Below are 27,202 nucleotides of genomic sequence, written 5' to 3'. Positions count from 1 at the left end.
GAATACCCATAGTTATTAGATGTATTAAGTGCATACCTCTCGAGTTAACATGTCTTTTTCTGAATTAAAATTCGTGTACACCAACATGTAATAATTTAATGATAAATATAGTACTCTTTCCATTTATAAATAATTCTTTTTTTTTTTTCTTTTGAGCAGGGAAGTGTCAGATAGATTAATGCACTTATTATTAAATTATATCTTAATGTGCAATAATTATTTAATTTGCGAAAGTATTGTGTCCACAATTAAGTATTACTCCACAATTAAATATTTGCATGTGGATTTTAAAAAATGATAAAAATTTTTTTCATTTTTATTTTTTGCAAATTGAAATTAATGCGGAGACATACATGATTTTTAGTTTCTAGGAAAAACAGACCGATGGCCAGACATCAAAATATGACAAGTTCTATATATTTTTGTCCAAAAACAACGTGACCGTCGCGAGGACATTTGCTGTCAACTTTGCTACTGGAAGTATATCCTATAGAAGCAAGGAAAAAAAAAGAAAAAGAAGAAGAAAAAGAAAGTACAAAGACAAGTCTATGATTATAGATTACTGAACTCACCGAGGCTACTGAAATTCTCTCGATAATGTCGTAACCAGCTGGGCAAGGCCATCATAAGCACCAATCCCACTATTTATGCCATTACTTCCTTCTCACAAAATTAGTCTGTCTCCATTTCTTTTATAAACACTCGATTAAAATGGCAGAAACAAGCGTTAATGAGATGGAAAGTAATCAAGAACCAGTCTCAATGGCATGTGAAATTGGAAAGAATGATGATAGTCATCTTATGGCCACACCTGACGTTAACAACACAGCAACGAAAATTGAGAGGGCTGAGGAAATTTACAGTTCTGCTTATACTGATACTTTGGCTAAGCCTTCAAATAGAGAGGTTGGGTTTTGGTATTTATATGAGTTATGTTCTTATTTCATTCATAATACTCTTGTTCCAGTTCTTTTCCCACTCATCATCAGCCAAATCTTGAAGCTGCCACCTGAACCTGCTGGAGGCTGGACCTCTACCCACTATGGCTCTTCATGTACCAAAAAGGAAATCCAACTGTAAGCTTTCTGATATTATATTAGGTTAAACATGTGAATTTTTTTATTTGCTTGTTTCTGATTGAGATTCAAATCCGCATACTTACAAATATCGGAGACAAATCAATTGATACTAAATTGAAAATTATTAAATATAATTTTGAATTAAAATATGTAAACAGCAATCTTCAAGAAATTTTGAAATGATTTTATAATACATAGAACTTAGATGAATCAAGCTCGTGAATTAGGCTCGAAATAAACTTCTCTGAAATTGTTTGATAAGCTTAACAAGTTAATATTGGACCTATTTATCGAGCTCGTTCAAAAAACGAGCTCATCTTCAGTTTAGTTTTTTAAGTTCCTATACATATTTATTAGACGGAAGCTCAAGTTCAACAAATATATGATATATCCTATTTTCTTTTATCTTAATTTTTAAGTAATATTCACTTTCTTTTCCCCTCTCGCAAATCTAAATAATTTCCATGCTGGTAGAATATTTTCAAATTTGCCCTTGAATTTTTAAAATTGTTTTACAATATATGCTTTTTTTTTTTTTACCCAATTCCAATTAACCTTCACTTTCATCCCCATATATCTTTCAAAATTTTTTTAGTGTATATGCATTTTTTTATGTTAATCATAAGTATTTTTTAACTTAAAACTCCAAAATTTAAAATTTAATATATGCATTTCTCATTTTATTTTTAAATATTTTAACATAATTTAATTGGACATATTTCAAATGCATTAATTAATTAGCATAATTATATATACACACACATGGATAAATATTGACTTCCTCAGTCTAAATCATGTGTTCACCAATAATTCAAAACATAAATTTGCTGAAACTGCAGGTATGAGACTCTAACACATCGATCCATAACTTTGAGCAACTCAAAATTCTCTCCATTAGAGTGGACTTCTTTTTCATGGGGTATAGGCTTGTTTTTGGCTGCTCCTATAGTTGGCTCCATTTCCACTCACCTGGACCATGGCCATAACCAACTACTAATTACAGCAGCAGCAATAGCTATTGGAGCTTTCTTCTGTTTACCTGCAGGGTTTTTCAAAGTCACATGGATCTTCCCTCCATATATTGCAGCCATTGTTGCAGCTAGTATTGTCGCTACAGCTTCTCATACTCGCCATCTTGGGCTAATGATTCGAGGTTTTACTGGTCCAGCTCTTCAAACAACCCAATTTCCAGAACGCAGTGGTGTCTCAAGTTGGCTCTCACTTTATGCTACTGCTGCTGGTGGCATAGGCTCTGCCATTATTTCAACCTTCATTTACCATATGCTTAGTCATGGCGAACAATTTATAAGTCTTTGGATTGTCTCAATTTTCAGTGGCCTTATATGGCTTGCTGGTTTGCCTCATGTGCTTTCTATTGAACCTGCACCACCTTCTGCTAATTCTATATCATCAATATCCCATTTCCTATCTATTTTCAAATACCCACATGCTATTGGAAGCTTAGTATTGGCTTTCCTTTCCTCATTTACTACAATGTCCATTTTCACCAGTGCAGTTCTGTATCTGATCGGAGAATTATGCTTCAAACCATCATTTATACTGTATTGTTGGTTAGCTTATTTTCTTTTTCCTATCGTTTCATTGCCACTCATGCATCCATTACAGCAAATTAGCAAGGCAAATGCAGTGAAGATGCATTTGATAGGGTTTTATCTGTCAATAGTTACAGCAGCAGTTGGGTTCTATTTCCGGGGCAAGATTTGGCATAAAGGACTTGTACTGGTTTTGGCTGGAATACAAGGCACTTCTGTTGGGGTTTCGCACGCTTTTGGACGGGTTCTGCTAATTGATTGCTCTCCGCAAGGGAAAGAAGGTTCATTTTGTGGGTGGTTGTCATGGAGTAGAGCTCTTGGTACTTGTGTAGGCTATGCAGTTGCATCGGCAATCCCTGGAAATGTTGGAACTTGTTTTGGAATTGCATTTTTTACTGCCATTTTTGGAGCTCTCTTCTTGAATCATGGAAACATTAGTGATTTAGGAGGAGCCGTGGCTGCTGGGCTAGTCAGTGACTTGCAACCAGAAACACAAGCCTGAGAATTTTTCAACAATATATATTTCTAGTTTTTCTTAACGTGCATTGTCTGTAATGGTTGTAGAAACTCATGATTTAATTTGTTTTATAAATAATTTTTAAATATAAAAATAAAAATAATAAAGTTAATAAAAATTATATATGTTATAACTAATAAATTATATCTCAACTATTCATTGCTTTTTGAAACCAAACTCGCAGTACACGTATTTCATCTTATTTCTGCTTAGCCCACAACTCTCAGGCTCAAAAGTTCTCCTCTATAGTTCCAATTTCTAGTGTAGTTCCTCAATTCATTTCATTAATTATGACAATTTCATATGCAAATAAAATGTACCAAATGACACCCTCTTATGTATTAGTAGTTAGCTTGTCCATCATTGGGATAAATAAGTATATGTCTAAGCATATTTTTGAGGCTCAAAAAGCTTGTTTTCTCGGACTGCAAACAGTCCGGCCGGACCGAAGGCCATTCGGAAAGTTCACCGAAAGTATGCTAATATGGTACTTAAAACGTCTGGAAAATTACGAGGATCGCGGAACTGGTCCCGGAATATTTTTTGGAGGTACGAAACTCCCGAAAAAACCTTTGGAACGACAGACTAGCAAGTGGACAGGGTAGGGTGGTAGCAGCCGTTGTCCACGGCGGCGGCGCCCGCCCTCCAGCCTGGTTTTTCCTATAAAAAGAGCCCCGAATCGACAGTTTTGGGGACTCAGTTTGTGTTGACGGACGCTCTCTTCTCTCCTACATTCCTTGCGGTTCTTCTACTGCTTTTCTGCATTTAGTATAGGCTTTTATTACTCTGCTGTTGTGATATTTGGTCACTTAATTGAATTAATTTTAATTAGTATTCCCCAAACGAGAAGCTTAATCTGGAATTTTCAAACTAAAGCTAAGAAGCGGCCGCCGATTAACTCAGGTAATAACGAAACTCTGCCTATTTAATTTCAGCATTTTGTGCATATTTCTCTTCTACTCTAAACTCTAATTAAATAACTGCATTCACACCATCGTCATTTTGGCAGCAAACTGCCTTAAGTAAATAAGTTTAGGCTAAAATGCCCGGTTAATCAATAATCGTGGCATTAATGCTAAACTCCGAACATATTGGCTAAAGTGTCTAGTTAATTAATAACTACGGTGTAATTGCCTTTATTTCGAACAGTTCGGCTAAAAGTCCAATTAATCAATAATTGTGGCTAAAAGCCTTAATCAATCACGTTTTTGGCAATAAATTGCCTACAGTTTAATCAATCACGTTTTGGCAACAAATTGCCTACGGTTTAATCAATCGCTTTTGGCAACAAATTGCCTATAATTCAAATAACCACCTTTTGGCGACAAATCGCTCAAATATCACCTTTTCTTTGGCAATAAATTACCTAATCAAATATCAACTTTTGGCACAAATGCCTTAATCAACCATTTTGGCGACAAATAGCCCAAACATCAATTTTTGGCAATAAATTGCCCAATCAAACACCTTTTGGCAACAAATGCCTAAAACAACAAGTCAATCAATCTTTGGCAAAAATGCCTAAAAAATGCACGAAGCATGCACACACTCATGCATGAAGCATACCCCTTCAAGATGCTTTTGAATAGCCTTTATCGAACTACGTCGGCTTTGATCTCTCATTCAAACCAGAGTACGTAGGCACGTTCGAGATTTAACCCCGAGCGGCAAGTCGAAATCACCAAAACACTTTACTGGTCCAATTGCATCAAATTACCTTGCAAATCATTTACACTTAGGTTAGTTAATCAGCATGACATAGTCTCGGGATCCACCTCGGGTTCGTAGATTATGCCTTAAACTTTGGGATAATTAATCTAGACTTAGGTTAATTAAAATTGGAGTCATTTAGGGTTCTTTCTTAGTTTTCCCTTATAAAAATAAACTAGGTGGCGACTTCATAAAACACACATGTGAGCATACCGCATTCGAGCATTAATTTTGCCTTCTGCGGAGGGTTCACAGAACCTTAACGGGCTTAGGAACCGTCAATTCTGAATTGGCCAATTCTTTTCAAATTTCAGGATAAGTGGTTCCAAACAGATTTTATTTCACTAAAATTGGCCCAATTTTGATTCAAATTGAACTAGTCGCGTGTCTAAGTGACCAATCATTATCTTGAACTTCTCAAGTATACGTTAATACTAGTCATAATCAGTATCTTGAACTTCTCAAATATATGTTAATACTAGTCGTAATTCCCGCACTTCGCGCACAGGTATTAATAAATTAGTTGAATAATTATTATTATGTTATTTTGAAAAATTAAGTTGAAACTCAATAGAAAGTGTTTATGTTAAAATCTTAAAATAAAATTGTCCTCGACTTTACTTTAAAAGATTGATTATTTAATATTTTAAAATAAATATAAATCATAAATACTTAAAAGATGTTCTTTAAAAAAAATATATAATGTTTTGAAGACATGCATGATAAAATCTATGTGCAATCTAAAGGTCTATAATAATGTTATAAATGATACTTTTAAGAGCTGGTTTAATAATCATGTATATTGACGATAAACTATACTTTCAAAATTAATCCTATAATAAGACTTAACAACCAAAAAAGTCGAATTAATTAAAATTTTATAATAGATAGGCTCATCAGGCACCCAATTCTCTTTTTTCATCTCAGAAAACACTGCTACTGCTTTATCAAGATAACCACAGTGTCCAAGCACTTCCATAACTACACTATAAGTTACTTTATCAGGTTGAAATCCTTCATTCTGCATCTCACGGTAAAGCTTTAATGCGGTCTCGTAATTTCATGATATTGTAAGTGACTAAATTGGGAATACATCATTGTTTAACCATCTAGCAAAATAGCATGTGAGCAGCAGCTAAATGGCCAGCTTTTCCAAGGCAGTTTATACACAAGTGAATGTGTCAGGAGAAAGGCCAGCAAAATCAAGAAACCCAGCTTTTGCATGAATATCAGTGAGTGTACAATATGGAACACGGTCAGGTTCACACCCTCCTTTCCCCATTTGATTAAAATCATCAACTGCTTCATTTAGGTAGTTTCAATTGTCTAATTAAACAAACCTATAATTAATTTCAAATAAATCTAAGGTAACATCACTTTGATATTATTCTTCCTTGGTTCCCCACCAGCTTCTGGGGAAAATGTTGAACCGTCTCCATTCTCAATGGTAAACTCTACAGTTCCTCTTTCTATCAGCCTGCGGAGAAAGTAAATTTAAGTTTCCAATTTGATTGATAAACAATATACCTTCTAGACTGTAATATGCAAATCAGATAAGACTGAGGACAAATGCAAACCAACTACCAACTATAATAGACAAATCTTTTAAACAAAAAAATTAGGAAGCAAAAGATATGAAGGGAATGATAAATTCCCTTAAATTCCAATATGGAGGCTCAGAGCTTAGCACACCCCAGCCGTACTATCTGGCATGCTCGTGCCTCAAGAGAATGTTGATCCAAGGGCGTGCTCACCTGAGCACGGCCTGTGCTACATCTACCCTGGAGACTCGGAGCATAGCACGCCCGTACTGATTGCTTGACTTCATATTGGGCCGAAAATGACAATTCTAGTTGTGCTGCTTGCATGGACCCGCATGAAATATTTTTCTAACGTGCCAATCAAGTTTAAATCCTATCAAACCGCTAGAAGAATCTTAACTTGGAAGAAATACAAAACTTAAACAGTTTCCTATATCAAATTGATTTCTTCCTCATTAGAGATTCTATTTCCTAATCAAGTACGGAGATTTCCAAGAAGTCTATAAAAAGACAGAGATTAGCTAGGTTATGATCATCTTTTGATCTCTGATTCTCTTGTTCTCTAGATAGTTTTCTCTATCTTTAAGACTTCAATTATTCAAGCCGGTGTCAAGATTCAACAAAGCTATTCAAGTCAATCGTTGACTAGTTTTTATTTCTAAACTCTCTTTTGTTTATTATTCTTTATGGGATTATTTACAAATTTAATTGAGTTTAATTTATTCACTATGTCGAACTAAATCTTTTTACTAGGGATATGATGTAGTTTAAATTCAATTCCAGTTTATAATATTAGATTTGATTTTCTTCATTTAAGTAAAATTTATTATTGATCTTAATGCTTCCATGTAAAGTTTCTCCCCAGGATTGATTTATTTCATTAATCACTGTCGAGGGAAGGGTTTTTTATATGAATAGGGTAATAAATTTCATAGGAATAACTACTTGACACGAGAGTTATATGGTTTGACTCGTGGGAGGTTTTCATAAAATTAAAGGTCTTAATTTATGAATTACTGAATAATCACAAGAACTTAGTAGATAATAAAACATCAAGAGAGCTTATTAGCGAACTTAGGGTTATTTCTCCTTCTTGAATAATTAAAATTAATTATCAAACTAATATGATAAACTAGATAGAATTAAGTGAAGTCAAAATCTCTAATAACTTTTGACCCTTGATTTCTTTTCAACAACTTCTTGCTTGATTTCATTCTTATTATTTTTACTTTAATTCCTTTATTTTCAAATACATTCTCTTTATTGTCGTTTAAATAATAATAGGTCAATACAATTTTGGTACTTGGTATACAATCTTCGTGGGATGATACTGATAAGGATCTGGACCCCTAACTTCGCCCCGAAAGCTAGCTCGTAAGGGAAGGACTGAACCAAGCCTTATACACTAACCCAGGATGTCATGGAGTGTCCAAGCACTTCCATAACTATACTATAAGTTACTTTATCAGGTTGAAATCCTTCGTTCTGCATCTCACGGTAAAGCTTTAATGCGGTCTCGTAATTTCATGATATTGTAAGTGACTAAATTGGGAATACATCATTGTTTAACCATCTCGCAAAATAGCATGTAAGCAGCAGCTAAATGGCCAACTTTTCCAAGGCAGTTTATACACAAGTGAATGTGTCAGGAGAAAGGCCAGCAAAATCAAGAAACCCAACTTTTGCATGAATATCAATGAGTGTACAATATCTAACACGGTCAGGTTCACACCCAACCTTATCCATTTGATTAAAATTATCAACTGCTTCATTTAGGTAGTTTCAATTGTCTAATTAAACAAACCTATAATTAATTTCAAATAAATCTAAGGTAACATCACTTTGATATTATTCTTCCTTGGTTCCCCAACAGCTTCTGGGGAAAATGTTGAACCGTCTCCATTCTTAATGGTAAACTCTACAGTTCCTCTTCCTATTAGCCTGCGGAGAAAGTAAATTTAAGTTTCCAATTTGATTGATAAACAATACACCTTCTAGACTATAATATGCAAATCAGATAAGACTGAGGACAAATGCAAATCAACTACCAACTATAATAGACAAACCTTTTAAACAAAAAAATTAGGAAGCAAAACATATGAAGGGAATGATAAATTCCCTTAAATTCAGCATGGAGGCTAAGTGCTTAGCAAGCCCAGCTATGCTATCTGGCATGCCCGTGCCTAAAGAGAATGTCGATCCAGGGGCGTGCTCACTTGAGCATGGCCCGTGCTGCATCCACCCTAGAGACTTGTAGCATAGCACGCTCACTTGAGCATGGCCCGTGCTGCATCCACCCTAGAGACTTGTAGCATAGCACGCTCACTTGAGCATGGCCCGTGCTGCATCCACCCTGGAGACTTGTAGCATAGCACGCCCAGACCATGCTTTCTAGTACGCTCGTGCTAATTGCCTGACTTCATATTGGGCCGAAAACGACAACTCTAGTGTCACACCCTGTAACATCCCTTCCCGGTCCACCCGTAAACCCGAATAAACCGAGACGAGACGCTACAAACTGGTTGACTGAATGAACTGACATGCTGAAATCATAATGTATAATGAATCTAATATCATGCTGAGATTGCTTATAGGAATAATGTACTGATGCTGTTATATTAATACTGTCTATAATCTTTACAAGACATGATACTAGTTACAAAATGGATTGGGCCCAACTGTATGCCCTGTACATGCCATAAAAAGAATAACAAAATGAGTTTCTACCCTGAAGACCGAGTCTTCTACAGATGAACGGCAGCAGTTGTAAACGGACCCTCTACGGACCAGTCTCAAAACCTGCGAGTTAAACAGGTAACTCGCTGAGCAAATAAAGCTCAGTGGATATCTCAACAAGGAAAGAAACAATAAAGCACATACTTGTATATAAAGAATCATGTAGGCACACAAGGCACATATAAGCACACATATCATGATATCTTTCATTTATCTGTATGATTTATGTAATGTTATGTCCAGATATCTGTATGGCTCCATAAGGTTATAGCGAAACCGAGGTGATAAGAAAAACTGTATAAACTGGATGAATACTGTATACTTGGCTGCTATGGCCCATATAATCGTATCCACTCAACGGCCTGTAGCCGGAGTAACAAACTGTATGAGGCGCGGATCTGCTATCCTATGTCGCGACATGGCCTTATCGACATGGTTTCTACCTAACCTCAATGGAGCATAATGTTGGTATGTCAAATGTATAACACAACATCATAGTAATAGTTCATCACTTCATAAATTATAATGTTCATATGATTTCACATCATTTGCATGCTTGGATGTTGTTTTGATACATGTTCTAATGTTGTCTTTTTGTTTTGAAATGATTGGATGCATACAAGTTGAGCAAAGAACCCAATTACATAGAAAAAGAAAGTCCAAAAATGCAGGAAAAGCCAAGTCACGAGCGCGCCTGTGGAAGTCGCGAGCGCGAGATGCAGAAAATAAGAGACAGTGTGTTATCAGGCACAAGTCGCGATCGCGTACTTGAGAGTCGCGAGCGCGTAGTGTGCCAAATGAGAGACAGTGAGTTTTCATGCCAACTACGCGAGCGCGCAACGCAAGTCGCGAGCGCTTCCAGGCCAAGGGCCAACTTCGCGAGCGCGTCTTGCAAGGTCGCGAGCGCGAGAAGAGCAAAATGAGAGTCAGTGAGTTTGAAGTGAAAGTCGTGAGCGCGCAGTGCAAAGTCGCGAGCGCGCGACGTGCTTCCAGCCTACGCAGTGCCAGGTCGCGACGCTTTTCCAGCCTGCGCAGTCTTCACTCTTTTAGTCATATCTCTCAATATACAAATCCAATTTGGGTGATTCAAAAACCCATGCAAAGCTAACACATAGAGGAACAAATAACTCTTCTATGACACTTCCTAATTCCATCATTAACTAGGGTCAAAATCAAGATGAAGTCCTCCCCTATTTTCAACATAAACTCAATACCTCCCCTGTTTTCTCACCACTACCATTCTCCAACATGAAGCAATATATTGTCTCAATAGCAACACACCACACAAATTCTCATGCAAAGACAATAATAAAAATCAAGAGATATCAAACCTTTACTCCAAAAAGCTTGAGCTCTGTTCTAGCTTCTCTTCTCTACACTCTTTGAACTCCCTTCTCCTATACACATCAAAATTCTTACAACTTATCTACAATATCACTCAAGTAGAGACTGAATAACAATAAGCTGCAAGTAATTCTACTTACTTGGAGAGAATTGAGGTTGCCTAAATGGATGAAGAAATATGAAGAAGATAAAGATAAAGATGAACAATGGGAAAGTAAAATGATGATTACGGGTAAGTCATCACAAAATCAAGATAAATGATGGAAACTTACTAAATGATACCTCAATTGTCAAAAAGCTATAACTTAATACCCAAGCTTGTTCTTTTAATGCCATTAAATCCTAATCCTTACACTTTGCTCTTTTTCTCTCAATCAAGTAAGTCCACTAATAATCCCATTCTACCCCAACCGGGTTTGGTTCAACTCGACTCAACTCGACTCTATGCAAAGACTCGACTATGCAAAGACTCGACTCGGTAGGATGTCACACACCCGACTCTAATCACCAGAGGAATTGTCCGCTTTGGCCACGGGGTTGTACGTCCGACTCTAATCATTAGAGGAATTGTCTTCTTTGGCCATAGGGTTGTGCCCCAGCCTAATCCGGCCAACACATACACTCGCCCACACGGTTTTGTCCCACAGGTGAAATGGGAAACTTCCCAGGAGGTCACCCATCCTAGGATTTCCGTTAAGCGAGCACGCTTAACCCTGGAATTCTTCCAACTCTCCAGCCATTCCACCAAAAAGCACCTCTAATCTAATCCCCCCTTTTTTGATATATGATTCAATTCATTCCTGTGTCCCGCATTCCACTACCCTAGCTAGCCTGCCATCCTAGGATCGCTTTGCCGGGTCGGGATGTCACAGGCCCACCAGCTTCCGCGTGGTTTGTCCTCGAACCATACATCTACTGGAGGGGGTCCGGCTCTGATACCAACTGTCACACCCGACTCTAATCACCAGAGGAATTGTCCGCTTTGGCCACGGGGTTGTACGTCCGACTCTAATCATTAGAGGAATTGTCTGCTTTGGCCATAGGGTTGTGCCCCGGCCTAATCCGGCCAACACATACACCCGCCCGCACGGTTTTGTCCCACAGGTGAAATGGGAAACTTCCCAGGAGGTCACCCATCCTAGGATTTCCGTTAAGCGAGCACGCTTAACCCTGGAGTTCTTTCAACTCTCCAGCCATTCCACCAAAAAGCACCTCTAATCTAATCCCCCCTTTTTTGATATATGATTCAATTCATTCCTGTGTCCCGCATTCCACTACCCTAGCTAGCCTGCCATCCTAGGATCGCTTTGCCGGGTCGGGATGTCACAGGCCCACCAGCTTCCGCGTGGTTTGTCCTCGAACCATACATCTACTGGAGGGGGTCCGGCTCTGATACCAACTGTCACGCCTGACTCTAATCACCAGAGGAATTGTCCGCTTTGGCCACGGGGTTGTGCCCCGGCCTAATCCGGCCAACACATACACCCGCCCGCACGGTTTTGTCCCGCAGGTGAAATGGAAAACTTCCCAGGAGGTCACCCATCCTAGGATTTCCGTTAAGCGAGCACGCTTAACCCTAGAGTTCTTCCAGCTCTCCAGCCATTCCACCAAAAGGAGCCTCTAATGATTAGTTTCCCCCTTTTCGATATATGATTCAATTCATTCTTGTGTCTCGCATTCCACTACCCTAGCTAGCCTGCCATCCTAGGATCACTTTGCCGGGTCGGGATGTCACATCTAGCCTTGCCCTTGCATGGACCCACTTGAAATATTTTTTTGACGTGCCAATCAAGTTTAATCCTATCAAACCGCTAGAAGAATCCTAAATTAGAATAAATACAAAGCCTAAATAATTTCCTACATCAAATCAATTTCTTCCTCATTAGAGATTCTATTTCCTAATCAAGTTCAGAGATTTCCTAAGGAGTCTATGAAACAAGAGAGAGATTAGCTTGGTTAAGATCATCTTTCGATCTCTGATTCTCTTATTCTCTAGATAGTTTTCTCTCTCTTTAAGACTCCAAGTACTCAAGCTAGTGTCAAGATTCAAGGAAGTCATTCAAGTCAGTCATTGACTAGTTTTTATTTCTAAACTCTCTTTTGTTTATTCTTCTTTATTGGATTATTTACAAATTTAATTGAGTTTGATTTATTCACTATGTTGAACTAAATCTCTTTACTAGGGATATAATGTAGCTCAAATTCAACTCCAGTTTATAATATTAGATTTGCCTTTCTTTATTTAAATAAAATTTATTATTGATCTTAATGCTTCCAGGTAGAGTTTCTCCCCCTGGATTGATTTATTTCATTAATCACTATCCAGAGAAGGGTTTTTGATATAAACAGGGTAATAAATTTCATGAGAATAACAACTTGATGCGAGAGCTAGATGGTTTGACTCGTAGGAGATTTTCATAAATTAAAGGTCTTAATTTATGAATTCTTGAATAATCACAAGAACCCAGTGATTTAATCTATATTTGGATGCGCCATTGAGAGATGGGTAATTTAAGTGGGTTGAAATAGCTAATAAAACATCAAGAGAGCTTATTAGCAAATTTAAGGTTATTTCTCCTTCTTGAATAATTAAAATTGATTATCAAACTAATAAGATAAACTGGATAGAATTAAGTAAAGTCAAAATCCCTAGTAACTTTTAGCCCTTGATTTCTTTTCAACAACTTCTTGCTTGATTTCATTCTTATTGTTTTACTTTAATTCTTTTATTTTCAAATACATTCTCTTTATTATCGTTTAAATAATAATAGGTTAACACAATTTTGGTACTTGGTATACAATCTTCGTGGGACGGTACTCTACTCACTCTTTATTACTTATTTGCGATTTCGTACACTTGTAAAAAAGCCTATCAAGTTTTTGGCGCCGTTGCCGAGGATTAGCATTACCAATATCAATACTAATTACCCTATTACTCATTTAGACATTTATTTTTCTTGTTACTTTTACTTTTTCTAGAGAGTATTTCAGGTTTTTATGCAAAGAAGGTCTTTTAGAACTGAACCCTTTGTCTTTGATTCAAAAATTGAAAAGACTTGTCGTAGGAACAATGCTGCTAGGAGAGTACGAGAGCGCGAACAAGAGCAACAAGTAGACATGGCTAATGATTTAGAAACAAGGGACGTACCTCTATCAGGAGATCAGCAAATCATGCCACCACGGCCCAACAATGATAATCGAAGACCTCAACTTCCTATTTGCACCTTGCGAGATTACACAACTCCTTCTCTTAATGGAGCCATTTAAAGTGTCACCAGGCCTAAGGTGGAAGCTAAAAATTCTAGGATTAAACCTACAATCATTCAAATGCTTTCCATCTCAATTCAGTATGGAGGCTTACCTAGTGAAGATCCTAATGCCCATATCACAAATTTTCTGGAGATTTGCGATACATTTAAGCAAAATGGAGTTTCTGATAATGCCACAAGGTTGAGACTATTTCCTTTCACTCTAAGGGATAAAGCACGGTCTTGGTTACAATCATGCCCTGCTGGAAGTTTTACTACATGGGAGGAACTAGCCTAAAAATTTTTGGCGAAATTCTTTCCATCTTTAAAGACAACAAAGCTTCGCAATGAGATAATGACTTTTGCTCACCATGATCAAGAGAGTTTGTATGAAGCTTGGGAGAGATTCAAGGACTTATTGAGGAAGTGCTCGCATCATAGCCTACCCAAGTGGTTACAAGTACAAACTTTTTATAATGCATTGTCTCCTAACATAAAGCTTACTTTCGATGCAACTACTGGTGGATCTTTTGAAAGAAAGGGAATTAATGAGGCATGTGAGTTGATAGAAGAGATGGCAAGCAATAGTCATTATCAAAACAACTCTGAAAGAAAGAAGCTTGCAGGAGTTTATGAGATTGATGCCATTACAGCACTCAATGCCAAAGTGGACAATATGGTAAGGAAGTTGGATTTTTTGACTACTAACTCTGTTAATTTTATTGTACAAGCATGTGACAAGTGTAATGGGCAACATGGAATCAGGAAGTGCATTTTGGATACTTTAAATCCGCAAACTTTGGAGCAAGCAACTATGTGATGAATCAAAGAAGAAAGAATTACCCATATTCTAACTCTTATGATAACAGGTTGAGGAATCATCCTAATCTTTCTTATTGGAATCCAAACAACGCCTTGCATGCGCCACCAAGTTTTCCTTCTTAAGAGAAGAAGACTCATGATGATCTTCTTACCGCTCTCTCTTATTCTCATATGGATTTCATGAATGAAACTCGAGAAAATCATAAAGTCCAACAAGCTGCGATAAGGAACTTGGAGATTCAATTAGAGCAGTTTGCCAACATAATGGCCTCAAGACCTCAAGGTACGTTACCTAGTAACACTGAGACAAATCCCAAAGAACAGTTACAAGCTATCACTTTGAGGAACGTCAAACAATTGAAGGGTCCACCCAGGAAGGAGGAAGAAAATAAAGAATAGAAAAAAAATCCCCATTATCAATCTTGAAGAAAAAGAGGAAGTAAAGCCTTATGTTCCACCTGCTCCTTTTCCACAAAGGCTCAAGCAATCATAAGATGATAAAAGCTTCCTCAAATTTCTTGATGTTTTCAAAAAGCTGTAAATAAACATCTGTTTTACGAAGCCCTTGCTCAAATGCCCAATTATGCGAAATTCTTAAAGGAGATTCTAATCAAGAAGAGGAAGATTGATGATTAAGGAACGGTAATGCTTACAAAGGAGTGTAATGCAATCATTCAAAATAAATTTGCCTCCAAAGTTAAAAGATCTAGGAAGTTTTTCTATCCCTTATAATATTGGAAATCTTGATTTTGAAAAAGTTTTAGCTGATTTAGGTGCAAGCATTAATCTTATGTCTTATGAAGTTTTCAAGATGCTAGGGATAGGAGAGCTAAAACCAATAAAGATGTCTCTACAATTGATGGATCGATAAAAAAAATATCCAAGGGGAATTATAGAAGATGTGCTCGTCAAGGTATGTAAATTTATTTTTCCTGTTGATTTTGTTATCCTTGACATTGATGAAGATAGAGAAGGATCCCTAATCCTTAGAAGACCTTTCCTTGCAACTGCAAGAGCTTTGATTGATGTTTATAAAGGTAAGTTAACTTTAAGGGTAGGTCAAGAGAAAGTTGTTTTTGATTTTCTTAAATCTTGTAAGCTTCCTATGGATTATAATAATTGCTTTAGAATTGATGTTATTGATGATTGTATAAAAGACACCTTCCATGTTAAAGATAAATTGACCATTAATAAAAGGTGACATTAACATTAATATTCAAAGCATCAAAGGTGAGGAAGAGAGTGAACCACCAAAGCAAGAATTGAAACAACTTCCATCTCATTTAAAGTATGCATTCTTAGGTGAGAACAATTCTTTCCCTGTTATTATTTCTTCTCACTTATCACTTAATCAAGAGAAAATTTTGTCACAGGTTCTAGGAAAGCATAAGAAGGCTTTAGGATGGTCAATTTCAGATTTGAAGGGGATGAATCCAAGTGTGTGCATGCATAAGATCTTGATGGAAGAAGACTACAAGCCTACAATTGAGCATCAAAGGAGATTAAATCCAAACATGAAGGAAGTAGTCAAAGCTGAAATCATAAAAATTTTGGAAGTTAACTTTTATGATTAAAATAAGAAAATCAAAGCTGAAATCATAAGAAAATCAAAAACAACTTCCTCTTGACCTACCCTTAAAGTTAACTTACCTTCATAAACATCAATCAAAGATCTTACAGTTGTAAGGAAAGGTCTTCCAAGGAATAGGGATCCTTCTCTATCTTCATCAATGTCAAGGATAACAAAATCAACAGAAAAAATAAATTTAACTACCTTGACGAGCACATCTTCTATAATTCCCCTTGGATATTTTATTGATCAATCCGCTAATTGTAAAGACATCCTTATTGGTTTTAGCTCTCTCATTCCTAGCATCTTGAAAACTTCATAAAACATAAGATTAATGATTGCACGTAAATCAGCTAAACCTTTTTTAAAATCAAGATTTCCAATATTAAAAGGGATAGAAAAACTTCCTAGATCTTTTAGCTTTGGAGGCAATTTATTTTGAATGATTGCACTACACTCCTCTATTAGCATTACTGTTCCTTGATCATCAATCTTCCTCTTCTTGCTTAGAATCTCCTTCAAGAATTTCGCATAACTGGGCATTTGAGCAAGGGCTTCGGCAAAAGAGATGTTTATTTGCAGCTTTTTGAAAACATCAAGAAATTTGAGGAATCTTTTATCATCTTGTGATTGCTTGAGCCTTTGCAGAAAAGGAGCAGGTGGAACATAAGACTTTACTTCCTTTTTTCTTCAAGATCAATAATGGGAATTTTTTCTGTTCTTTATTTTCTTCCTCCTTCCTAGGTGGATCCTCCAATTGTTTGTCGTTCCTCAAAATGATAGCTTGTACATGTTCTTTGGAATTTTTCTTAGTGTTACTAGGTAACGTACCTTGAGGTCTTGAGGCCATCATGTTGGCAAACTGCCCTAATTGAATCTCTAAGTTCCTTATCGCAGCTTGTTAAACTTTGTGATTTACCGGAGTTTCATTCATGAAATCCATGTGAGATTTAGAGAGAGCAATAAGAAGATCATCATGAGTCTACTTCTGTTGAGAAGGAAAACCTAGTGGTGCATTCAAGGCGTTATTTGGATTTCTATAAGAAAGATTAGGATGATGCCTCAATCTGTTATCATAAGAGTTAGAATATGGGTAATTCTTCCTTCCTCGGTTCATCACATAGTTGACTTGCTCCAAAGTTTGCGGATTTAAATGAATTGAGGTGGAAAGTATTTGAATGACTGTAGGTTTAATCTCAAAATTTTTAGCTTCCACCCTAGGCCTGGTGATACTTGAAGTGGCTCCATTAAGAGAAGGAGTTGTGTAATCTCGCAAGGTGCAAATAGGAGGTTGAGGTCTTTGATTGTTATTGTTGGCCCGTGGTGGCACGATCTGTTGACCTCCTGGTAGAGGTACGTCCCCTATTTCTACATCATCAGCTATGTTTGCTTGTTGCTCTTGTTCGTGCTCTCGTACTCTCCTAGCAGCGTTGTTCCTACGACAAGTCTTTTCAATTTCTAGATCAAAGACTAAAGGCTCAGTTCTACAAGATCTTCTTTGCATAAACACCTGAAATACTCTCTAGAAAAATTAAAAGTAACAAGAAAAATAAATGTCTAAATTAGTAATAAGGTAATTAGTATTGACATTGGTAACGCCAATCCCAGGCGACGGCACCAAAAACTTGATAGGCTTTTTCACAAGTGTACAAAATCGCAAACAAGTAATAAAAATTGAGTAGAGTATTGTCCCATGAACATTGTATACCAAGTACCAAAATTATGTTAACCATTATTATTTAAACGACAATAAAGAGAATGTATTTGAAAATAAAAAAATTAAAGTAAAACAATAAGAATGAAATCAAGCAAGAAGTTGTTGAAAAGAAATCAAGGGCTAGAAGTTACTAGAGATTTTGACTTCACTTAATTCTATCCAGTTTATCCTATTAGTTTGATAATTAATTTTAATTATTCAAGGAGAAATAACCCTAAATTCGCTAATAAGCTCTCTCGATGTTTTATTAGCTATTTTAACCACTTCAATTACCCATCTCTCAACGGCGCAACTAAACATAGATTAAATCATTGAGTTCTTGTGATTATTCAGGAAGTCATAAATTAAGACCTTTAATTTTATGAAAACCTCCCACGAGTCAAAGCATCTAGCTCTTGCATCAAGTTGTTATTCCCATGAAATTTATTATCCTGTTCATAATCAAAAACCATTCTCTCGATAGTGATTAATGAAATAAATCAATCCAAGGGAGAAACTCTGCCTGGAAGCATTAAGATCAATAATAAATTTTACTTAAATAAAGAAAGTCAAATCTAATATTATAAAGTGAAGTTGAATTTAAGCTATATTATATCCCTTGTAAAGAGATTTAGTCCGATATAGTGAATAAATTAAACTCAATTAAATTTATAAATAATCAAATAAAGAATAATAAACAAAAGAGAGTTTAGAAATAAAAACTAGTCAACGATTGGCTTGAATGGCTTCCTTGAATCTTGACACCAGCTTGAGTACTTGAAGTCTTAAAGAGAGAGAAAACTATCTAGAGAACAAGAGAATTAGAGATTGAAAGATGATCATAACCTAGCTAATCTCTCTCTTTTTATAGACTCCTTGGGAAATCTCCGAACTTGAATAGGAAATAGAATCTCTAATGAGGAAGAAATCGATTTGATGTAGGAAACTATTTAGGCTTTATATTTCTTTCATTTTAGTATTCTTATAGCGGTTTGATAGGATTTAAACTTGATTGGCACGTCAAAAAAACATTTCATGCGGGTCCATGCAAGCGGCATGGCTAGAGTTGTTGTTTTCGGCCCAATATGAAGTCAGGCAATCAGCATGGGCGTGCTAGAAAGCACGGTCTGGGCGTGCTATACTCTGAGTCTCCAGGGTGGATACAGCACAGGCCGTGCTCAGGTGAGCACGCCCTTGGATCGACATTCTCTTGAGGTACGGGTGTGCCAGATAGCGTAGCTAGGGCGTGCTAAGTTATGAGACTCCATGATAAATTCCCTTGAATATAGCACGGGGGTGCTGGATTGCACGCCTGAGGCATGCTAGACCTTAAGAGTTTTGCTTAACTTCACTCTTTTCTATACTTTTGACTGGTTTTCCATCAAAATCCTAAAAAATTCCTCAAGATCAAGTGAAATGTGATTCAAGGAAGCTTTATTGAAAAACATAAATAAATTAGCTGAAATAAAACAAAAACTAACAAAAAATAAATGAAAACATAAATAAAAATTGCTAAATTAACTATAAAAATAGAAGCTATGAGGGAAAAATTTCAATAATAACATGCGAAATTTGTCCAATTATCATGGAACATTCCATGTGCAACAGATCCAATAATCCGCAATTTCAGTTCTATTTGTTCATTATAACTAACTTTAACTCTTCTATGATTCACATTTTGTTTGTAGATGCCTTAATCTATAACGAAGCTTAAGTAGCCACCTCAAAAATTAGAATTTAGTTAATGTAAGAAGGAAGACAAGTAGGTTGAAAATCAAGAATCTTGGATAACTAGATTTAACACCACTACAAAAGTTTATAGACACCACCAACTATGTTTAGAAATGTATTGGATAAGAAAAATGCATAATAATTATTTTCCGATCTGAAATTAGAATCATTCTTACATCACCATGAAGTTATATCATTCTTACATCACCATAAAGTTATCTTAGCTTTTGCTTATCATATGGGTATAACATTAGAGTCAAACTGAACAATCTAGATAGTGCTAAAATCAAATTCATCAAAATCATTTTCACCAAACACTTGTCCAGTGGTTTTTGCAACCTAGTTGTAACTGTGAATGAATTTAGATGTATAATCCCAAAGTGATCTAACCTTGGATATTTCAAGTACTGCTCGGGCAACAAAAATGACAATCGAGGGGCCTATTACAAAAACAAAATGTTTAGTTGAATTTCCAAGCATGCATAATATCATTGAATTCTTAGGTAAAAATTGCAGATTTTCTTTAAAAAATATTAAAGAATATGTGTCAATCGTTTGGAGATTGCACATATATCACATGAAAAGAATCAAAGTGTTATTGAGAAAAAGATAAACAGAGAAATAAAAAAAATAAATATACATTAATAAACATACATGAGAAGAATCATATGTCTCAATCTAGGCGTAACAGTTCAAATATGGGCTATAAATACTCATAAATACATGAGAAGAGAAGAGTTATTCCAAATAAATAAACTACTGAATTAGGTTCAAAGGAGGTAGAGGTGAAGAGTTATTCTAAATAAACAAACTGCTGAATTACGTTGAAAGGAGGTGGAAATAGAGAGTTATATATAGTAAATAAGTCGAACTAGATTTGAAATTGTTGGATTAGGTTAATTAGGTTTTAAAAATTATCAATTATCACTATTATATATTAAATATTAAATCAAAAAAATTGGTCAATTAAAATACAGAAAAATACATAAAAAAACTTAAATTTTTCTAAAAAAAGAAAAATAGAAAACTAGCAAAGAGAACATCTAACACTTTCTCTTTGTTTCAACTTTCATATATATATATATATATATATATATATATAGGCTAGAAACATAAATATATCTCTCAATTTTACTATTTTAATCTCATGTTACAATTTTTGTTATTATTTCACATATTTCCATACTATCAATAACAACTTTTGGTAGTTATTTGAAAGTATTTAATTACTTTAATTTTATTAAGGAAAAATTATTATTTCGTCCTTGAAATTTTTTAAAATTAATTGATTCGTCCTCTCATTTTTGTATATTAGATATCTAGTTCCTGAGATTTGGTTTTATCACGTTAAATCGTCCTTCCGTCCGAAAACAATTGTTTTTTCCATTAAATTAGGCTAAAAGTAAGAGAGAGGAGAGAAATAACAAATAGTACACTTGATAAAATTTAGAATAACCATGTCCAACATTTCACAACCTTCATCACTGAAAACCACAAATGGTTGCGGCCACCACCATAACCACCTCACCAACAAAGGAGACAATCACCTTTAAATCTCTCTACAAAATGCCATATCTTTATGTACCTTCTCCATTACCATTCAAAAATCAATCAAGATTAACAAAATCAGGCTTCTAACTATCAAAGAAACCCAGAAATCAAATAATATTCAGTATGAAATTTCTTCTAAATCTAATAACCCAAACGAAAAAACACACTTCCCAAACCCGATATTACGACAAAAGATTATCGATTTCAATCACATCCGCTTGCTATCTTCTTCAACTTTTAAACCACAAGCAAATGGAAACCCACATTTTAGGTTCAAAATCTACAAACCCACATGAGAGCAAAATCCTAGAATATAGAAAATCAAGTACAAAACATTTTAAATCCGATTGGTATATTACTGTGTTCGTTTAATGGCAACTAGATGCATGAAGTCTACAATATAAATCAAAAACCGTTGCTGATTTTTTTAGCCTAAATCTAAAATATCTAATACACAGTTTCAGTTGCAGAAAGAACGCTTAAAAGCATTAAAGATGTTTGATATATATATAAAAGTATGAATGGGAACATTGACTTTCTAAAATGTCTGCACCGACTTTTAATTTTATTCATTGATTAAAAATATTATTAAAATAATTTAGTCTTATTTTAATTAGTAAAATTTTAATTTATTGGTATTTTATTAGTTGAAGGATACTTTTATTTAGTTATATTCTAATTAGGAACCTTTAATTTTATTGGTTGAATGATAATTTATTGGTAGTTTATTGGTTAAAGGATAATCTAATCCTATTCTAATTAGGATATCAATTTATTATTTTTATTATATTAATATTATAAATTTAATCACATTCTAAATAGGATATTAATAAAAAGGCTTTTTTTAATTTTACTAGCTTTTAATTTTGGGGGAGAAAATTAATAAAATGGCTATTTTTAATTAGCAATATCATAAACCATTACAATTCTCATCGATACAACAATAAAGAATAAACAAGCATAAGGAATTCAGAATTTTTTATTTTAAAAAAATAATATATTATAATTATTGGTTGGTCAAAGTTACGTGTATGATTTAATACATTAAAATTTGAATATAATAATAAGTTTAATTTTGATTAATTATATTAATTTTCATTTTGAATCTAAATTCTATAAGAAGTTTAATCTAATTCTATTGGATAAAATAATAAGAAATATAAGGTATATATTAAATAAGGTACATATTAAATATAGTAAGAATATATAACAGAAAAAAGGTACATATTAAATATAGTAAGAATATATTATCTTTAAGTATTTTAATTTTATTGGTTAAAAAAAAATAAAAGAATCATTTCTTAATTTTGTTGGCTAATAATTGAAGTTTTAAAAAAAAATCTTCAATTCGATTGGTCACATATTGATTTCCTATGTAAATCCAAATCCTACTGGGAAATATAATTATATTAGAATTTTTAAAATGGTATTATAATTTTGATTGGCTAAAAAATAACATCTATTGTTTAAAATTGTAAATTTAACTCACTAGGAATATTTAATGATTAATTCATTAGGAAAAAAAGAAAATAATTGAAAAATACGAAAATTGCTCTTAGTAAATTTAAGGATGGATAGATATATTTCTAATAACTTTGATTTTATTGATTGAAAAATCAAATTATGCATTCGTTATACCACGAAAATATATATATATATATATATATATATATATACTAATTGATATACTAACCATATATGTATATAATCCTACTAAAGACCTTCGGTGTCTTTGTCTTTCTTCTTTTTTTTATCTTTCAAAACCAGGTGAGTGTTTTTCTAATTATATTACTTTTGATTATTATATTTTTCATATTTTTCTTATGCTTTGATATATGCTTTTTTTATTCCATTTACTTTTAATTCATTATTACAAAAGAGTATTATTATATGCTTTAATTTAATAAGTTGACTGTGTAGTGAGAAAATATTAAGTTTAGAAACTTAAAAATGCTAAGTTTTTGCTGAATATAAATTAATAAAATAAATATATATTGCTGATTAAAAAAGTTAATATTATATGTAACATTATTATTATATATAACTATATTAATATTAACATAAATGTTTAAATATAAAAAATTTTATCTTTAATTTTGACAAAGGTAAAAAATTATGATAAATCAAATACAATTAAATGATAAATGTTGATATTATATATTGTAGATATTAATAAAAGTGACATTAATAAAGTTATTCTATATTTTTCTTTGATTTTGTCAAACAAATCGTAATTATCTTATTATATTTTTCATATTTATGTATACTGTAAGTTAAGGTAATAAAATAAAAGATAATTTTTAATGTACTAATTATTATTTGTGCTTATAATTTTAAAAATATATTAATATAATTATTTTTCTGATAAATTTTATTTTTTATTGATACACGTTAAAACCCAAATGTGTAGTTGCAGAAACAAAGAGGCCTGAAAAATGAAGGAGTATGAGATAGATAATGTGGATTTAAATTTTTCGTCCAATATTTGTTTTATTAAAGTGTTTTTTAGTCTTTTATAAAGCATTTAACGGTAAGAATTGTTAAAATTAAATGAAATGGCCATTTAATAGTATGCAACCAAATTTAGGAATCTAAATAACTAATATATAAAAATGTAATGACGAGTTAATTAATTTTATAAAACCTCGAAATGATTATTTTTCCTTTAATTAATTTGAACATTAAATATAATAATTTTACAAATTAACATTTAATTAGTGTAATTTTATAAGTTAAATAATATCATCAATCGGAATATTTAATATAAAAATTTTATAAATATTTAATCGGTACAATTTTGTAAATTAAAAAGAGTTAAAAGCAATGATATCCTCTTCACCATTAACTATTTCAAAATAAAAAATGGGTGGATTTTACTTGCGAACTGAGAAATTATGGCACACTAATGCAGGGTTAGGTAACAGGTACTTGGTCCGGTCGGGACGGGAGAATGAAAGAAATTAAACCTCCAAATAACTAAAAATCAACGTTTCAACCAAAACTTTTCAAAATTGTCATATAAAATTCCCCGCCAAAACAAAGCCAATCACTTGCCACAAACCGTGTGCTCTGCAGTGGAGATTAACAAAAAGGCGCTAAATTGAAAATCAAAGTAAAGGAAAGAAAACGCCATGCCGTTTTAGACAATGGAGAAAGGCTTAGTATCGGTAGACCGGTGGACGGAGGGCAGCCAGGTGTACTTCCTGACGCACCTCCACTCAGACCACACGCAAGGCTTGACCTCCGGTTGGGCGAAGGGGCCACTTTTCTGCTCGAGGCTCACCTCCAAGCTCTTTCGGTCTAAGTTCCCAGACTTTGACCTCTCCTTGCTTCGCGTCCTCGATATTGGTGTTTGGCATTCCTTTTCCGTGGTTTCCCCTTCCTCTGGATCTCAGACTGTCCTACAAGTCATGGCCATCGATGCTCATCACTGCCCTGGTAATTTTGATGTCCCAAATTATTGATTGATCACCTTCTGTTTGATTTTAGTCCTCAAATGAATTTGAATTATAGATATATCGATGTAAGCGAAATAGAAGGGATGATTTTGAAGATTCTGTATCTAACAGGTGCTGTAATGTTCTTGTTTCGGGGGGATTTCGGTTGCATTCTATATACAGGCGACTTTCGCTGGGAAACAGAAAGTGAGAGGGCGAAGATAGGGAGAACCATGCTCCTTAATGCTCTAGAGAATGATAGAGTTGACCTTCTTTACTTGGATAATACATACTGCAATCCTTCGTTTGATTTTCCACCTCGAGAAGTGGCCGCCCAGCAGGTGCAATTGTATATTCTTCAATGATCTTGTTTTTTGTTGTGGTATATTTTATGTGTGATTGGCTGTAAGTAAGCAAACAATTACAAGTTCCTTTGGTCTTATTCATAAGCATTGAATCAATTCAATGTAGTTATGGTTGTTAGTAGTGCATTTATCAGAATATAGTACAATTTAGATTGTTCCTATTTTGTTGGGAAAAAGGATAAGAATTTTAAGTTCTTGACCTATTTCAGTTTATTGCTGATTGAACTCTTAATATGGTTAATAAGATAAAGCAGAATGTGTGGAGGTGTGCTTCTTTTAGTTTTTCTAATTGACGAATAAAGCAGTCAATGTATCTATGCAAATGATAACTAGTATATTCTGCAAAACTTTTAGGCTGGGCATGTTGTTGAAAGACAGATAAAAACTATATGTCTGTCTGTAGAGATGAAATATGAAGTGAGTGCAAGTGCCGCAGGCAATAAGAAAATATGTCATATTTTTATGAGGAAGGACTTTTAAGTAGGGGGAGAAGATCAAATGTCATAAATTCTTCTTCTTTTCTTTTTTTTTTTTTTTTTTAATCATAGCAAGTGAAGTAAAGGCTTGACAATGGAATTGAAGGCTGTATTTATTACAGTAATGGATTTCAGGTTTATTGAGCTAGTATATAATATTGAAAGTACTCAACAATGGGATTACTGATTTAATTTCTGGTTGACACAGGTTGTTGATATTATTGCCTTTCATCCAAGTCATGACATCGTCATTGGGATTGACACTTTGGGGAAAGAAGATCTTTTACTTCACATATCACGCATGCTTAAAATAAAGGTGAGGTGAATGTTGATGTTGATAAGGAAAATATGATCTTGTTACCTATAGATAAAATGCTATGCTATGAAGAATAAAACCTATTATTAACTAATTAATAACCCATATTTGTTTCTTTGCTCCCATCCCGTTTTCATCATTAAAGATTTGGGTATGGCCAGAACGCTTGCAAATCATGCATCTTCTTGGGTTCCGTGACATATTCACAACTAACACTTCTCTTACAAGAGTGCGAGCAGTTCCTCGATACAGTTTTAGCATCGACACCCTGAAGGGATTAAATACAATGCATCCAACAATAGGAATAATGCCATCTGGTCTTCCATGGGTGGTAAAACCTGATAAAGGAGATGATAATATTTTTGGTTCATCTCTTAATTCTTGTTACAGAAAGGGGAAATCAAGTGCAAACGGTGGGACCTCAACTGATGAGCAAATTGGAAATGATGGATCATTGGAAAGGTTTCATCAATACATATATACAGTTCCATACTCTGATCACTCATGCTTTGCAGAGATAAAGGAGTTCATTGAGCTTGTCCAGCCAACTAGCATAAAAGGGATTGTGTCTTCATCATCTTGTTATGCTGACCCTCTTTACTATTTTGGCCGTCTTTGTGGAGATAACCGGCAATCAGAGAGGTTGTGTTATAAGCAAGGAAAGAAAGAGGATGGAAAAAGAATGATTGCTGTCCAAACCAAATCTTATTCTGGAAATGTTAAATCCACTGGGGCAATAAGGAAAAGAAGAAAGGAGAGAGTAAGCAGGGTGAGGGTTTTGAGAAGATTGCACTGCGGAGCTAAAGTTGAGGAAAATGACTCTTCTGATTAACCAATGCCCTATATTGTTATTAGGATGGCCAGACAACTTGTTACTAAGATTCAATATTCAATTCATTGAAATTTTGGTATGATTTGAATGGATTACTGGATGAATCACGGAAAAAAGAAGCAATGAGAGGAAGGAGAGTAGTTATTATAATTTTTTTTTGCTGATATATACTTAAAATGCTTTTCCTACAATTTTCTTATGCAGCAATGAAAATGAGATACCAGTTCTATGATTAATTTCATGGCACGGTATTCTTATTCTTAATGTACATGAGCTTAGTTTATGGATAGAAAGAATTTCGTCACTGCAAGAGTTTGATAAAGATAATGGAAATGGTTTGCCCAATATTATTTTATTTTTAGGGCTTGTTTGGCTGTAGAATAGTATAGAATTGGTATAGAATAGTTATTCCTTGTGAATTGCTATTGGTAGATTTGATTCAAGTTTAGATGTGAAATTATCATTCCACTTATTATAGATTTTTAGTTTTAAGTTTTATTTGAATTTTTTTAATATCCATAGCATTGATTGTTTTTAAAATATCGTTTCATTTGTTAGAATTGCCCATCCAATCTCAATTTTCTCACTGACCTCAGAACTCTTTAAGCACATGGCATAACTCGTTTCATTGAAGGGTTGGAGATAGATCAAGGTAATGATAACAGTGAATTCAATTTG

General features: G+C 34.3%; 2 protein-coding genes and 1 non-coding gene across 4 annotated transcripts; 2 read left to right on the top strand and 1 right to left on the bottom strand.

The window, feature by feature from the left end:
* The first annotated feature begins 711 nt into the window (after positions 1-711).
* LOC149492778 (uncharacterized) lies at positions 712-13,747 on the top strand. Its single transcript, XM_089715948.1, has 3 exons — positions 712-1,076; positions 1,919-3,101; positions 13,460-13,747. Exons 1-3 carry the CDS (start codon positions 712-714, stop codon positions 13,745-13,747), a joined length of 1,836 nt encoding a protein of 611 aa, XP_089572074.1.
* A 318-nt stretch (positions 13,748-14,065) lies between these two features.
* LOC149492777 (small nucleolar RNA R71) lies at positions 14,066-14,172 on the bottom strand. The gene has a single exon (XR_016319031.1). It is a non-coding gene; the product is annotated as a small nucleolar RNA R71 (small nucleolar RNA).
* Positions 14,173-23,974: 9,802 nt separating this feature from the next.
* On the top strand, positions 23,975-26,980 carry LOC149492776 (DNA repair metallo-beta-lactamase family protein). Of its 2 annotated transcripts, none has more exons than XM_089715998.1 (4): positions 23,975-24,536; positions 24,719-24,876; positions 25,585-25,692; positions 25,838-26,980. In XM_089715998.1, exons 1-4 carry the CDS (start codon positions 24,245-24,247, stop codon positions 26,522-26,524), a joined length of 1,245 nt encoding a protein of 414 aa, XP_089572124.1. In that variant the 5' UTR covers positions 23,975-24,244; the 3' UTR covers positions 26,525-26,980. The 2 variants fall into 2 exon arrangements, with proteins under 2 accessions (XP_089572124.1, XP_089572123.1); XM_089715997.1 differs by having other exon boundaries at positions 24,668-24,876.
* Positions 26,981-27,202: the final 222 nt, after the last annotated feature.

The sequence above is a fragment of the Jatropha curcas genome, chromosome 11, assembly GCF_041381405.1.
Source record: "Jatropha curcas cultivar XTBG-Jc1 chromosome 11, XTBG_Jcur_1.0, whole genome shotgun sequence".
Lineage (NCBI taxonomy): Eukaryota > Viridiplantae > Streptophyta > Magnoliopsida > Malpighiales > Euphorbiaceae > Jatropha > Jatropha curcas.
The sequence above is the reverse complement of the archived record's forward strand: the minus strand, read 5'-3'. Positions and strand labels throughout refer to the sequence as shown.

What these genes read in the sequence shown, in the direction of transcription:
- LOC149492776 (XM_089715997.1), top strand. Translation starts at nt 24,245, where the DNA reads ATGGAGAAAGGCTTAGTATCGGTAGACCGGTGGACGGAGGGCAGCCAG. An exon ending in GAGAAGTGGCCGCCCAGCAG is followed by an intron (nt 24,877 to 25,584) that starts GTGCAATTGTAT and finishes TGGTTGACACAG; the next exon opens with GTTGTTGATATTATTGCCTT. An exon ending in CACGCATGCTTAAAATAAAG is followed by an intron (nt 25,693 to 25,837) that starts GTGAGGTGAATG and finishes TCATCATTAAAG; the next exon opens with ATTTGGGTATGGCCAGAACG.
- LOC149492778 (XM_089715948.1), top strand. Translation starts at nt 712, where the DNA reads ATGGCAGAAACAAGCGTTAATGAGATGGAAAGTAATCAAGAACCAGTC. An exon ending in ACCAAAAAGGAAATCCAACT is followed by an intron (nt 1,077 to 1,918) that starts GTAAGCTTTCTG and finishes CTGAAACTGCAG; the next exon opens with GTATGAGACTCTAACACATC. An exon ending in GAGCCGTGGCTGCTGGGCTA is followed by an intron (nt 3,102 to 13,459) that starts GTCAGTGACTTG and finishes TACTTTTTCTAG; the next exon opens with AGAGTATTTCAGGTTTTTAT.